At 49.1% G+C, this 15,794-nt stretch overlaps 1 protein-coding gene across 1 annotated transcript; it reads left to right on the top strand.

Annotated features, from left to right (window-relative positions):
* Positions 1 to 6,617: 6,617 nt before the first annotated feature.
* On the top strand, positions 6,618 to 14,045 carry Tmem128 (transmembrane protein 128). The gene is made up of 5 exons (XM_048364052.1): positions 6,618 to 6,729; positions 9,667 to 9,808; positions 11,341 to 11,499; positions 12,972 to 13,081; positions 13,869 to 14,045. Exons 1-4 carry the CDS (start codon positions 6,633 to 6,635, stop codon positions 13,069 to 13,071), a joined length of 498 nt encoding a protein of 165 aa, XP_048220009.1. The 5' UTR covers positions 6,618 to 6,632; the 3' UTR covers positions 13,072 to 13,081; positions 13,869 to 14,045.
* The last annotated feature ends 1,749 nt before the right edge of the window (positions 14,046 to 15,794 follow it).

Genomic DNA, 15,794 nt, shown 5'->3' with positions numbered 1-15,794 from the left:
GGGCTTCTGAGAAGAAAGTGTGTGTGCTTGGTGGAAAGTGAAGCTCTTTTGTTCTCTTTTGAATGCAAATGCTACTTTGATTTCTTTTGTTATAGGATCCCAGAAGCTTTCCTCAACTCCCTTTGATACAAGTGATTAAGCTGCCCCTTGGGGTGTTTAAATTGTAATTGCTGAGTAAATACATATGTTTATGGGAGTTTAGAGGTTAGACATCCCTCAGGAGGTCAGGCCTTTGTGGGGCCACAGAGTTGCTATTGTGTGGGGCTGAAATTCTCCCTGCATTCTGGGTGACCTCAGGTCGACTTCTGTGAAAGGCTGCAGCCCTCCGCCTGCGGCTTAGGTTTCTCCATTGCAGTTCAAAGGGAGGTAAAGGACCAGGTCTGGCTGGATTGTTTCTAACAGCTTTGCTTTGGGGGGGTTTTGCAGCAAGTCTGCCTGGTGAGGCTAACAGTAATGTCACAGGGCGGCCCCGTTCAGGCCGATCAGAACTAAACAAAGTATTACACAGTTAGACGGGCTAGGCTGGAATCTGCAATCTCGGGGTTCTCTCCTGGCTTAACATCTCCTAAGCATCTTTCTGTGTGGATAGGCACGGGAGAACAACTGAGGCTTGAACAGGTAGAGTATAGTCATGTACAAACATGGAATTTTTTGTTTTTAAGGGAAAGAGGCGTATGTTTTATTTGATGTCGTGCCCAGGTCTAGGCCCCGTGGAAGGAGAATGCACCCCGCACAAGACTGACATCAGTGGCCTGGATTCTGGACATGGGAGAGCCAGGGCGTGCTTCCATTTTCTTCTCAGCTTGATGAGCAAAGCATAGTCAAAACGCTAATAAGAAGGAATCATCTTCCCACAGAAAGAGGGGCCTGAGACTCGCTCCCAGATTGGCCACACAAGCGCAAGCGGCCTGAATGCTCGCGTCATTCCTGCCTGGCCTCTCACCGCGGGCCGGCCCCTTCGCCCCGTCTCCCCCTCGCTTTCCGGTGTGGGAATGTTTAGGACCGGCCACTTCGGTGCCTCAGGGGACACCAGGATCTGCCTTTCACCTGACACATTGGCAGCCAGTCGTCCTCACGTTGACCCTCCCACCCCTTGCCTCAGAACCAGCGCACGGCCGGTCCTGAGGTGTGGGCTCAGGCTTTGTGCTGACTTCTCCTTTGTGAAAATCCACACCCAGAGAAAGCCCCGGTGACAAAGGTGCTAAGAGTCCAAAGTAGGGCCAGTGGGTGCTGAAGCAGACGGGCAAGGGAAGGTGGCCAGGAACCAGCCATTCGCATCTACGCTCAGCTCTGCTCAGCTCTGCGGCAGGCTTGGGGTTTTCCTGCTTCAAACCTGGTAGAGATCCTTTGCTCTTATCAAATTCTTTAGAGGGATTCCGGTAAGTCCTGTTTAATAAGGGCTTGTGTGGTTGACCTCGATGTTGAGGAAGAACAATGGAACAGGTGACATTGATCAAGATGCTTTGGGATCTTGGCACGTTGTAAAGTGACACGTTGACTTGGAACCCCTTTGCACAGCAATCGAGATAGGAACAATCACAGTAATAATCATGGTGAAGACACAATCCTGGAGGCATGGCTCGAGTGGCTGAGAGCCAGCCGTGAGCAAGAAAGCCCAGCAAGAGGGTAAAGCCCTCATTCCGGCACATACACACAAGAGAAAACATTCGTTGTCTATGATGACGATGACTACGGTCATTGCTTGGTGTACTGTGGTGGGAACTGGCTTTGGTTGTGGGTCGGAGAACCTGTCGCAGTGGAGCTAGACAAATCGATCACGGATGAGGAACAAGGCTTCTTTGAGGAGGTCCTCGTGTTGTGTGCTGCGCACTACGTCTTCTCCTGGATAGACGGCAGTCCCCCATTATCTCTGCGATGCGTTCCCATCCCCACAGACGAGGCCTGAAGCTACGGGTACTGAATCTTCGGTGCATTCTATACTTTTCCTGGGTATAGATAGCTGGGGTTTAGCACGTGCACTAGGCAAGTAAAGGATTCACAACATAACAAAAGTAGATGTTATGTGAACATTTTCTTTCTGTCCTTCCATCTCTCTCCCACCATGCAGCGGGCGGCGCACGCAGCCTAGGTGTGCTGGGCCAGGGAGGAGTGAGCTCCTGGGGAAAGAGGGAGTGGGTGGTGCTGCCGGTGCTGCCACCGATGACAATTTGAAATGCGTGACTTGTATTACTTACATTTCTGACAGTTTCCATTAATATTTTTGGACTGTGGTTAGCCTTTTCACAGGTTCTGAAAGCTTGGAAGGCAAAGTCACAGAGGGTCAGACACCATCCTTCTCCACTTAGACCCCAGGGCAAGTCGCCTTCTCACAGCTATGAGTGAAAAACAGAAACAACTGAGCTGCAAAGACGATCAAACCTCAAGGTAGAGGATAAACTTCCAAGCTCTCACCAGTCAATAAAAACAAGCAAAGAAAAAAAACACCCAAAGGAGATTGTCGGGGTCTCAGCCCCCCACGCTCCCCCGACCGGCGGGAGAGACAGGGAAGGTACGCCCTGACCAGACGAGCCAAGAAAGGAAAGGGTCGGTAGATCGCCCGCACCCAGCCCTCCCTCACTGGAGGACAATCAGACGGCCTGGGAGTCAAGTTAGCACAAGATCTCGTTTATTTGGGAAGGACGTGCCACTAATATAAGGCACAGGAGCCAATCAGCTCTAAGATCGGCAGGAAGGGGCGGGATGAGCTGTCCATCAAGGGCGGAAGAGCCGGGGCATCACAGCCCACAGAACCGCCTCCGGGTTATCACCAAAGACACTTGTAGCAGCTGCGCGTTGTTGTGAGGCACCGCCATCTTAGCCACTCGTGGCCCCAAGACTGAGAAACAGGCGGGGCCGGCTAGTTGACTTCCAGGGGTGCCCCGCAGGAGACGTTCTCATGACCAATGAATATGTGAAATAAAACTGCTGACAAACACGATAATATTTAAGTCACAGACTCCTCCAGTAGCTGTCAACTGGGAAACAGTTAACAAAATGATGAAGTCCATCGTTGGTACAAAGGTTGAGGATGGCCTCTCCTGCCCCTTGCTGGTCGGAATGTGAAGCGAGCCCTCTTTGGAGCATGTGAAAAATATGTTCAAATGTTCGCCTATTTGGTCTTGTAAAACAAATGCTATTAGCTTTAATCGGGAATAATCAGAGCAGTGCATAAAGAGAGGCACCAATTTCATTCTAATTTTGAAAAGAGACAAAGTATTTCCTGGAACAGAGGTCTACATCCCAAATCATGTATGTTACTGTACACATTTTCTATACCCCAGGCCCTGATCTAGGAATTTTACGTGTATCTGCTCACCGTCCAGCTGGGGCACCTATGGGCCATCCATAGATCTATTCGGGCACCTATGGGGCATACGGTAGAAGGACAGCACTGCACTCACCTGCCACTCTCTGGGTTGCAAGCCGCAGAAAATGACTCATATTTTGCAAATAACAGACACCCCTCAAACTAACAGTAGTTCAAGGCCAGGTGCTAGTAGCTCACGCCTGTAATCCTAGCTACTCAGGAGGCTGAGATCTGAGGGTTGCAGTTCAAAGCCCGTCAAGGGCAGGAAAGTCTGTGAGAGTCATCCTCCAATTAACCACCAGGAATCCAGACGCGGCTCTGTGGCTCAAAGTGGTAAAGTGCTAGCCTTGAGCACAAAAGCTTCCCTTTCCTATTTCTTTTTTTAAAAATTGTTCTGACTGGAACTCTGTGCCTGACACTTTTGCTCATTGGTTAATGCTTTACCAACGGAACCACGACTGAGCCATTTCTCTGTTCTATTTGTATTAAACTTCTCTATCACCTTAAACAGATGGGATTGGGAGAGAAGGGCGAGAATGATGGAAGGGATGACGTGGATTAAGGTCCAGTGTACTCATAAACGTGTTGCATTGACACCCCTTTGTACAACTACAAGATAACAATGAAAAAGTAACGATAAAAAAAAGAAAGCTTGATAATGTGAACACTGAGAAGCCGGTACGGACAAGGAGAAACTAGTTAAGAAGTGAGCAGGTGGGGCTGGGGATACGGCCTAGTGGCAAGAGTGTTTACCTTGTATACATGAAGCCCTGGCTTCAATCCCCCAGCACCACATATACAGAAAATGGCCAGAAGTGGCGCTGTGGCTCAAGTGGCAGAGTGCTAGCCTTGAGCAAAAGGAAGCCAGGGACAGTGCTTAGGCCCTGAGTCCAAGCCCCAGGACTGCCCCCCCCCCAAAAAAAAAGTGAGCAGGTGCCAGATCTTGCAGGACTGGCGAGACAAATTGGGATGCGGGACTGGCAACTCCCACTGCCAAAGTGCATTCTGTCCACACCAGACACACAGCTCTCGGGGAACATCTCTTTCTACTCTGGTACCCACTGTTTCACAGATAGGAAGTCTGTTCTAAGCACAGTGAAATAACTTGCCCAAGAACTCACAGAAACAGGATTTGATCATCGTGGTCTTAAGTCGTATTGCTAAGGGCAGGCCATGTTGTTCAGGTCATGGTCAAATTCATCCTTTTCCCACAAGTGGTCCACACTGAACATGAAAATGTCTTTCTTGGTTGCAATGTGATCTTGTATGACTACAATTAAGATGCCACAGTATACACACTGAAGGATGTATTTGATGGGCTCCAGCACAGAAGATGTGGTCATTAAGTGTTGGATTTTTTCCAATCACCTCTTAAGTATCAGCATGGTGTACAAGTAGAGCCATGTAAAATACCAGGGGGAAAGAGCTGGAAGGATTTCAAATCCAAATACAAAGACCCTGAAACCAGCAAAGGGGAAACTTGATCTTCCCTGAACATAGCATGTATGGAGAACCTCAAATCACTGCCATACTCTTGAGACTATTTGGTTACAAGGGAGACCCAGCACTGACCCTTTTTCGAAGAGATAATCAACAGAAGGCTGTATTTGATGGGAAGAATTTGCTTTCTATGAACAAGACGGCTAACCTTGTACAAGAGAAAGAAGAGAGGAATTTAGTTCTTTAAGAGTCTGAAAAGAAAAGGGAAAAAGAGGTATTGTTTATAAAGCCATAGGATCTACCCAGCTGTTCATTTCTTTGTTTCCAAAAAGCCTCAAAGGCTGAAGACAGAAATAAATTCCTAGAAACCGACTCTTCCCTTGAATATTTCTTACCATATTCCTTTTATAAATACCCAAGACATACATAAAGTATTTCTGTTATCATAAAGGTGATGTACCAGAGGAGTTAGTTTCATAAGTCAGGTGAGGAATGTTTCTTTTCGGACATCCCTCCCTCTCTCCGCTTTTCCCTCCCATCCCCACCCACAAGTTGTATAGCTCATTTTCTACAGTATCTACTGAGTACCACTGCTGTAATTTGTTCACTCTTTGTCCCTCCATTTCTGTGCCCCCTCCTTAAGACAGATATAGTAATTGCACAAACAAGACAAAAAGAAAACAAAAACAACAACAACAAAAACCACTTGTTTCCATTTCCTGAAGTTCATTTAGGTATTATTTTATGTGATCAGAGACACAAAGGCATTATGCCTTTGGACACACAGAAAATATTAAAGAATGCCTACTAAGATTTTCTCTCTTCAGCGGCTTTCTGAGGGATGCTGTATTCAGTCCACACCAAGCTAAGACTCCAGCAGAATACATCTCCACCCAGGGAAGTACTGCACTCAGTACTCCCACGTTGCCCCCTACCTTATTTCTCCGATGACACTGTACTGTTTGCCACTAGAGTCTTACCCTGGTCCTCATTGTTTTACTACTCAGGAAATGTGTGTTGGCTGGATTAATAAATTCACTGCCGGAACATTCATAAACACAGTACTTTACTATCTTGTGGCCCTCTTTAAACACTAGCGAGACGTGTAGAGTGGTGGGGAGGGCGGTTTGCTGGGAAAACCAATTTCATTCCTACAGTTTTTTTTTCTCCAAAAAGCAGAGAAGTGTGTGTGTATGTGTGTATATGTGTGTGTGTGTGTGTGTGTGTGTGTGTGTGTGTACACTGATAGACACTATATGCAGGTGCTGAGCTCTACTCTAAATCTATAATCCCATTCGGGCAAGAAGAGGAAACAGGTGCAGAGAGATTGGTTCTGGACCAAGGGGACCACACAGGCTCAATGGATGCCCTTCTGGTGCGGGAAGCAAGTGGAAGAGGACGACGGCTCGGGGCGGTTGTGACACCGTGACACACTCGTTTGCAACACTGCAGGGCCCCCGTGGGAACTGTGTGTTCCCGTGAGTGGCAGGGGCCCCGCGGAGGGCCGCAGGCGGACCCGCCCCCGCCCCCCCGTGGGCGAGGCCTCCCCGGCGCGGGCCCCTCCCTAGGTGGGGACCTCTCACCAGCTCCCGAGCCGGCTCTGGAAGGTAAAGGTTTGTCAGAAACACGGGGGCTCCGGTGCTGACGGGCGGCCTGCCCGGCGTCGCGGCCTCGGGCTGGGACGGGCGGCGGCATCGGATCCGGGGCGCGTGGGGGGGGCCCTCACCCGCGCTCCGGCCGCTCGGCGGGGCGGCCTCCGCAGTCCCGGGAATCTCGGGGCTCCGCGGGGAGCAGCGGCTCCGTCCCGGCCGCGTGCGACCCGGAAGGCGGCCCGGCTTCCGGGCTGGTGACGTCACTTCCGCCGCGCGGTGGGGGCGGCGCCAAGATGGACGCTCCCTGGGCTCGGGAGCGGATCCGCCGGCGTTATCAGTTCCCGCCCGAGGCCGAGGCCAGGCCGGACCGCGAGGGCGACGCCGGCTCGGGTGAGGCGCTCTCCGGCCGCGCTGCGAGCGAGCGGCGGCGCCCCGATGCCGCCCCGACGCCGCCCGACCCGCGGGCCCGCGTTGCCGGGCGGACGGGGAGGACCGTTGGGGGGTGGGGGGCGGAGACCGTGGGGCGGGCGGGGGAGGGGGTCCGTGGAGAGGAGGGCGACCGGGAGAAGGGGTCGTGGGGAGGGGGAGGGAGCCTGGGGAGGACCGTAGGGAGGACGGGGTGGGGGAGGAGGAGCGTCTGGGGCCTTGGGGAGGGGGGCCATGGGGGGACCGGGTTCCATTCCCAAGGCGCGCACAGCAGCCTTGTGAGGCGGGTATTTTTTTTTTATTAATTAAATGTTATTGACAAGGTATTGTGCAAAAGGGGTACAGTTACATAGTAGGGCAGTGTGTACATTTCTTGTGATATCTTACACCCTGTTTTTCTTTCCCTTCCCTAGATCAGGTAGACATATATATATATATATATATATATATATATATATATATATATATATATATATATAATACCCAGTGTACCAAAAACATATACAGTAGCCACATGGCCTACGCCAAAGGAAATTCACCTAGGACTTTAAATGTAACATCAACAATAGAATCCTCCCGTGTCCTTCTGTTGTTTTTGCGTATCCTCATCTTATATGATCATACATACATAGCTGTTGAGCTATTGTGATCCACTGAGAGGTCTATTTTAGATCTTTTTATGTTGAGTAGTTGTTTGGTTTTAGATACATAATGAATGTAAGGTCGCTGACCCAGACCTGTGGAAATACCATTTGACAAGAAGTTTGTTGTTTTGCAGACCTGGTCTCTACTGGCCCCACCCCCACCCTAACAGTCATATATTAAGGAGATCCTGCCCCTTTGTTGTGAGGCCGGCATTTAACATCGCTGGAGACTCCAAGCACATCGCATCGCCCCGCCCCCGGATTCCTCTGAGAGCAGGCCTGAACCAGGCCCGGTCTGGGAATGCCTGCCCTTCAGGATGAAAGCTTCCTGCAGGTTTCCCTGTACTCCTAGATACTCTGGAGGCTCTGTGGCAGGTCAAAGCCAGGGAAGCTGGGAACGCCAGTGACACTCTTAGCTCCAGTTAACCACTCAAAAGGCAGAAATGGGGTTGTGGATCAAGTGGTGGAGCACTAGATTTGGGCACAAAAGCTCAGCGTCAGCACCTTTGCCCCGGGTTCAAGTCCTAGGACCAGTGCACGTGCATACGCATGCATCATGCGTACCCCCACACATGAATATTCCGAAAAGAAACATACCTGAAACAGTACCCAAAGTCAGGTCTGCGAAGTGTTTCTCCCTAGCTCTGCTTGTGGTAATGTTTAATTGTCCTTCATCAGAAAGCTGATATACATCAGGGAGATTTTTATATCCCACTGTGGGTGTTTTTCGAAGGGAAGGGCACAACAGTGTGTGGTATGTCGCCTTTTGGGTATAGAACACATAACCTGTGAGGTTAGATACACAGAACAGGGAGGAATTCCATAGATATTAGTGGTGCTTGATCCTGGATAGGGGCAGTGGGGATGAAGATTGGGAGAGTTGGGCTGGGAATGTGGCATAGTGGTAGACTGCTTGCCTAGCATGCTTCAAGCCCTGGGTTCCATTCCTCAGCACCACATACACAGAAAAAAATGGTGCTGTGGCTCAAGTACTTGAGTGCTAGCCTGGAGCAAATGAAGCTCAGGGACAGTGCCCAGATTCCGAGTTCAAGCCCCAAGACCCGCACAAAAATGAATAAAAGATGAGGAGAGTTCATTTTAGATCTTTTTGCCACATATGTTGTAAATGTCTCTCTTTTTTTTTTTTTTTTTTTTTTTTTGCCAAACCTGGGCCTTGAACTTGGGGCCTGAGCACTGTCCCTGGCTTCTTCTTGCTCAAGGCTAGCACTCTGCCACTTTAGCCACAGCACCACTTCTGGCCGTTTTCTGTATATGTGGTGCTGGGGAATTGAACCCGGGGCTTCATGTATATGAGGCAAGCACAATTACCACTAGGCCATATTCCCAGCCCTAAATGTCTTTTTTTGTGGTCCTGGGCCTTGTACTCTGGGCCTGGGCATTGCCCTGAGCTTCTTTTGCTCAAGGCTAGCAGCCTACCACCTGAGCCACAGAGCCACTTCTGGCTTTTTTGAGTAGTTTATTGGCGGTAAGAGTCTTGGGGACTTTCCTGTCCCAGCTGGCTTGGAACTGCAATCCCCAGATCTCTGCCTCCTGAGTAGCTAGGATTATAGGTGTGAGCCACCAGCACCTGGCCTAAAAGTCCATTCTTTAGCTTTTCAGAATTAAAACATGCCCAGGCACGATTTTTTTAAGTTTTGAGGATATCTCCCAGAAATGTGTATTATGAATATGCTCTCTTCTTCCACCTCCTTCCATGGAAATCTGATGGCTATTTAAAGTCTCAGAACCTCCTGTATAGACTGGTTCTCATATGACTATAGAAGGCAGATCCAAATCACCCATCAGTAAATGTCCCAGGAAGAAGTGACCTACCCACTCGTCCACACAGTATAGTGCTGGGACTAGGACTCTGGCGAGGTCTCACCACGCTGGAGCCGCCTCTAAAGGTGGCGGTGGTTTAAGGTGGTTATAAGTAGTGTTGTTGGAACATCACAGTCCATTTGGCCTACTGATATTTGCATTTGGGAAATTAACAGGACCACTTACTTTCGTAGAGGAAGGTGAAGCAAAATATTAAATTTCCTATGTATCATTATATTGGAAAGGGTCTGAAAGTGTATGATTTTGAAATTTATTTAGAGGACATGAGCCAAATATATTTCTGCACTTAGAAACCTCTCATGATGGCTTTAGAGAAGGAGTTGGTGCTATAACAGGAGAGATTCTGATTATTGAAAGTTACCTTATTTAACATGAAATAGATGTTTTTTGTATTTAAATTTTCCCTTATTTGCAGATACCTCTACTGCTGTTGAAAAAAAGGAGAAACCTTTCCCAAGACTTAATATCCATTCTGCATTCTGGATCTTGGCATCCATTGTTGTGACCTATTATGTGGACTTCTTTCAAACCCTTCAAGATAATTTTCACACTAGTAGGTAAGAAAATGGAATTGTTTTGTGAGCTAATAATCTTCCTTGTCTTAGTTTTCATTTTCTCTGCTGAATTTTTCCAACACTTAGTTTAACACCTAGCCCAAGGAGTACAATTTTTCAGCTATGCAGTGGATCACTTTTGGGGATTTAATGTACCGCATAGTGGTTGTAACTAATAAATGAAATTTACGAAGTAGAACTTAAGTGTATACACCGAATGTATACAATTTAAATTTGTCAATTAATGCTTCAGAAGGGTGGGAAAAAGAAGATAACTTAAGAGTGTGTGCACATCTGGATGAGAGGTGGAAGTCATTTGAGTGCTTTTTCAGAACACCTCTGTTGTAGGATGGGGAAGGTAATGGATTTAAGAAACTTATTCCACTTGGAGAACATGGAAGCAAGAAAGAGGAGCAGCAGCGGTCTTTGTGAGGAGAAGGTGCTGGAGAACTGGGGGGCGGGGGGGGGGGGGGCAGGAACCGACCTGTGGCCAGTCTCAGGGTGTGTTTCAGAATAGTTACAAGGTAACTGAGTCAGCATTGCAGTGAACTTCCCCAGTGGGAGGAGTCTGAATCTTTGTGGCCCTGATACCATCTCACTCACCAGGTTGACATCCTTTGGTCTAATCTCAAGCAGATGTGGAACAGAATCATGCCCTGGGGTTCACAGTGGAGAAGGGTGTGAAGGGAGCCAGCTGTGTTGGCATCTAGGAAAACAGGCATACCCTGCGGCTGCAGCTCTTCGTTGACAAGAAGTCTTGTGCACGTTTTTTCTGCCTGGGCTGGTCTTGTAGTTCAGTCAGTCAGTCCCAGAGTCCCAGGTTGCTATAATTACAGGCATGAGTCACCCTGTGCCCAGCAATTCAGACATCTTTTATGAGAGAGAATTTATAGTCTTCCTAAATTGACTTTCAATATTCTATTGAATTTTAACTTGGAGAAGTAAAAGATACTTGATGAAAATCTTTAGGATTCTTACACTCAGGATTTTAGGACCAACTGGCAAGCTGGTGTTACTGTATTTTAAAAGAAAATGCATCGCTGTGACCAGGGTTCATTCATGCTTGACTGGTTTTTGAAAGTATGTATGTGTGCATGAATTATAAAATTTGACTTTTAGTCGTGTGCCAGTGGCTCACGCCTGTAATCATAAGCTACTCAGGAGGCTGATATCCGAGGATCATGGTTAGAAGTCAGCCTGGGCAGGAAAGTCCATGTGACTATTATGTCCACTTAGCTACCAGAAAACCAGAAGTGGAACTGTGCTCAGGGACAGTGCCCAGGCCCTGAGTTCCAGCCCCATGGCTGACAGATAAACAAAGTTTGACTTTTTTGTCCTTTTATGAGTCTTGTATCTCATTCTTCCCTACCCTTCTCTCCCAGTAGATGGAGTCTGTGAAATTGTGGGCCCCTCTGTACCTTTCTCCAGTTGGTGTTCTTAGAAACAGACTGTAGGTTGTTAACAAAACTTCAGCTGTCTGTGCTTCATCCATCAGCCAGTCGCTGTTAACGCTTGTGTTGTCCTTGTCTTCACAGCTGGCTTCTCTTTGGAGGGGCCTTGTTGCTGGCCAGCTTATCCGTTGCACTGTATTGCATTGTCTATCTGGAGTGGTACCACGGAATTGAAGAATATGACACCAAGTATCCAACGTTGGTACCCATTACAACTGCCACATTTATTGCAGCAGGAATTTGGTAAGTTGAATGAACGTCAGTTTTCTTGTGTGGTCAATAATGATGATGGCCAAGCTCCAAAATGCAGGAGAAGCAATATCTCACAGAAAAATAGTCTCCTAGCTTTTGTACTGTTTGGTTGTTATTCTCCCTCTTCATGTAGCTGGTTATTTCAAACACAAATGGTCACATTCTGTATGTATCCGATGTTTTGAAGATACTTTTCATTGTGATGCACAACATACACATATATATATCTTTATAGGACTGAATAAACTATTCACAAAACGAGTATTGGTGTAAAGCTCATCCAGGTCAACAAAGAACTGAGCTAGATTCCCTCCCCCGCCCCTCCACCATTGCACCCTTACCCTGCCACAGGTGGGTGCCCCCCTCCTTCCCAGCTTCCTGATAACTTCCTTTCTCATCCCTTAAATGCTCCATCTTCACCTGGCATATTTTTTGAGCTTAGAGGGAAGGGGTTTGTATAGCACGTGTATACATGTAACATTATGTATACGTGTAACATTATGTATGGTTTGTGCTGGTTTAGTCCTGTGGCTGTTCATCACCTTGTGTAACTGAGTCCCGCTTGCTTGTTGGGTTGTTGATGTATGTGTATGGACTATGAGCAGCTTGTGGTTATGAGGGATACTGTTGAGAACGTTCTTGTTCATACATGTTGTGGCACCGTGTATACGTATTACATATGTCTCTGTCAGCTTTCTGGCAGTGTGCATATACAGTTTCAGTGGACAGGGTAGTTGGTAGTGTATGGTCATAAAGGCCGGCTATGGTCATAATTCTTGGTTTGTTGAACATCCTGGCTTTGAGACTTAGTGTTGTTTCTGTTAAGCTATGCCAGCTGCTTCTAGTGACTCCAGACCCAGGAACTTAGGAGAATTTGTGCCAGTTTCTTCAGCGTGTGTAAAGTTTTTCATTCCGACATTGGCCAGGCCTCATGGCTAAGAAATTATATGTAGAAAGTACAGCTGGGATCAGAGCCGGTGTTGGTGGCTCATGTCTATAATCCTAATTACTCAGAAGGCCAAGATCTGAGGATTGCAATTTGAAAACCAGCCCAGGCAAGAAAGTCCATGAGACTCTTATTTGCCATTAACTACCCCAAAGCTGGAAGTAGAGCTGTGGCTCTAGTGGTAGGACACCCTCCTTGAGCAAAGAAGCTCTGGAACTGGGAAGAGGGGAAGGTGGGAGAAAAATGAGGGAGGAGGTAACAAGTTGGATAAGAAATGTACAAACTGCCTTGTGTATGAAACGGTAACTGTACATCACTTTGACAATAAAGAAATGAACAAATTAAAAAAAAAAAAAAAAAGCTCTGGAACAACTCACAGGCCCTAGGTTCAAGCCCCAGGACCAGCACAAAAAAGAAAGAAGTGGTGTGGGAGCATGGTGTGCGGCCGGGCTTTCTGTCTGGGTTCTCGAGCGCCTTCTGGCTGCGTTCACTGATGTCTGTGCCGGGTGCTTTGCAGCTTCAACGTCGCTCTGTGGAACGTGTGGTCGTTCTTCACGCCCCTGGTGCTCTTCACGCAGTTCATGGGGGTGGTGATGCTCATCTCGTTCCTGGGCTGACCCCCCGAAGGTAAGGCCTCCGGGGCTCTGTGCGGGAAGGACCCGGCACGCCCGCCCAGCCATGGTGCTGGGCGAACGCCGAGGCGCAAGGAACAGCGCTCTGTCCTGTAAGGAAGGCCCCCAGGACGGCCGTGTGCGCGCCGCCCAGCCTGCCTCGATCGCGTCACACCTGGCGACGGCGATGACTGCAGAGGCTGCGTGTTCTCCAACGGCAGGGAGTGGCCCTGCCACGTTCCATAGGGAACGTGATGGATGACACACCAACCTTTACTCTCCCGTGTCAGTGATAGGATGTCTGTGTCCCCGCAGATCCCCCGCCCGCGTGTGGGCTGCGTTCCCAGCTGCTCTGCAGGCAGCACCCCGGGAACGAGCAGGCCGTGGTGCTGAGAGGTGGCGGGAGGCCGGCGGTGCCGTCTGTAGGTGTGGAACATGATACCCACACCAGTGACCACGGAGCTGCCCGGGGCCGGGTGACACCCGGACAGGGGCCTGCTGTCCCGGGGCTTGCTCTTCGTGCCCTGTGCCGGGCCCATGTGGATAGTGTCCTCCGCACACGGGCTGGGCCATCTCGTCCCTGTGCACCCGTGTCCTCTCGAGGGGTGCGAGGGTCTCCGTACAGTCCTTCAGGCCACCCTGCCTCCCATCCTTTCCCTCCTGGGGCTCCTGGACTTGAGTTCCTGCCCGCCCCCCTCCCCGCCCCCCGTGGGTGCCTGGTGGCAGAGGCATTCGGTAGCTGGCACTGTGCTTTCCCGTGTTTCCCTCGCGAACTGAGGGACACAAGCACTGTTTTCTTTCAGATTGAAGGACGCGGTGGCAAACGGCCCTCTGCTGGCTGGAGCGTCACGGGTGGACGAAGCAGGCCACAGCGCGCTCCCGTATCTACCCCACGAGCGGGTTTCCCGGGAACACTGGGGGCTGGGCCCACTTACTCAGTTGAAATCAGAATAAATTCTTGTCCACTTGCATATTTCTCACTCTCAAGTGATTGTTGAATATCTGAGGAGTTTGTGTTATACAGAAACTACTGTTGTGTAAGATTCATCTCATTGAACTTTGGTACAGTGTGGTGTGAAATGACCGGGTGTGTGTGAAGGAATTCCCGCGTCCTGTGCCTTTAGCTTCTGGGGTGACGGCGTACCCTATCCTAGCAGGTCTGCTGAATTTGAGGACCAAATGGATGTTGGTTACATTTCAATAAAAGATTTTTGGTAACTTTCTTGTATATTTTGTTCTTACAAACTTGCTACGTCTCAAAGGTGCCTTTCTTAATTGTGGTACAAACTGGAAGACATTGCAGAAAACAAATCCCAAAGCCATCAAGAATTGATAGCTATTCAGTCCGGTGTGCAATGAAAGGGAACATGTGTACAAACAACAAAACCTAAGCACCTGTTCAAGTTAAATATCATCTCTCCTCTTGCAAAATCATTTCTTTATGATGCAGAAAACCATGTCAGCTGCACTTTTCTTCTTGGAGAAGCTTGAAGGACAGTGGTATCCAAAGGCATTCCCGGTATTGAATCTCAGAGGTGGAACAAGGAAAAATACGTGTCCTTTTCAGTTCCAAACTGCAGAGGTAATGTGTAGAAGGTGTGGCTGTTTCGGTGGGGACCACGGCTGGATAAAAGAAGCAGAACTGCTCCCACAGGAAGTCTTGCCAACCCCTGACTTGGGAATCCTATTTCGGGAGCAATATGAAGCACGTAGGGACAGGAAAGCGCTCTTCCTGTGTGACTTGGGTCCTCACAGCGTCCCCTGGGTTCCGCGGGCTAGCTGGCTGAGGGGGCCCCACACTCCGTCATCTTTGCTCCTCCAAAAAGACATTTTAATTTGGACAGGATCATGCCCGCCCCTGTTCCTCTACACTAACTCCTGTCACATCGCTTGTGGGCCGTTTGCTTTAATTATAACTTAAAAAAAAAAGTACCAACCATCTGACTGCTTCTCAACCTGAGAGGGGAATATCCCCTTATACGAATAATGTAGAAATGTGTGCTCTCCTTTCAACTGTCAGTGTCAGGACCTGGAAGCCTGGGTGGGGCGCCAGCTGCCTGTGTTCCGCTCTGCTTCAGTTGATGGACGGGGCTGTCTTGAAGAGTCCCTGGTTGATTTCCCCCTGCGGCCATGGCGGAGCACCTCCCCCTTGGGTGGGATGAAGTTGAGGCGTCCTTGTAGAAGCCAGCGTGGTAGATTGACAGGCACGTGGGGACGACAGCATCTAACTTGGCTCATCAGGATAGGGGCCAGACTGGGGCTCCTCTACATCTGGGTCTACACTTGGGTCATTGCTGGGGCTCCTGTCACTTGGTTAGCAGTGGTCATTCTAGGGACTTTTGAAGCAGGAGTTAAAGTTCCTGGTTGTATTGGTTTTATGCAACAACAACAAAATATCCAAGAGAAATGCAGTGGGAAGGAATTTTTATTTATTTGGTTTTTTTTGGTGCTGGTCCTAGGGCTTGAACTCAGGGCCCTGGGCACTGTCCCTGAGCTGTTCTTTTTTTTTTTTTTGCTTAAGGCTAGCGCTCTGCCACTCGAGCCACAGCTCTACTTCCAGCACCTGTGGTGTTAGGGTTGGTGTCTGTGCTTGCTGGCTAGGGTTTGGGGTGAGCACCGATGGAGTGGGAGCTTTGCACGGGCTGCCCCTGGGAGTCCTTCGTCACTTCTGTTCATAGGGCGCTGGGCAGGACTTGGTCACCCACTCCCTAAAGGCCAGGGGCCCTGGA

The sequence above is a fragment of the Perognathus longimembris genome, chromosome 16 (genome assembly GCF_023159225.1).
Source record: "Perognathus longimembris pacificus isolate PPM17 chromosome 16, ASM2315922v1, whole genome shotgun sequence".
Lineage (NCBI taxonomy): Eukaryota > Metazoa > Chordata > Mammalia > Rodentia > Heteromyidae > Perognathus > Perognathus longimembris.
This window is presented reverse-complemented; position numbering and strand designations above follow the sequence as displayed.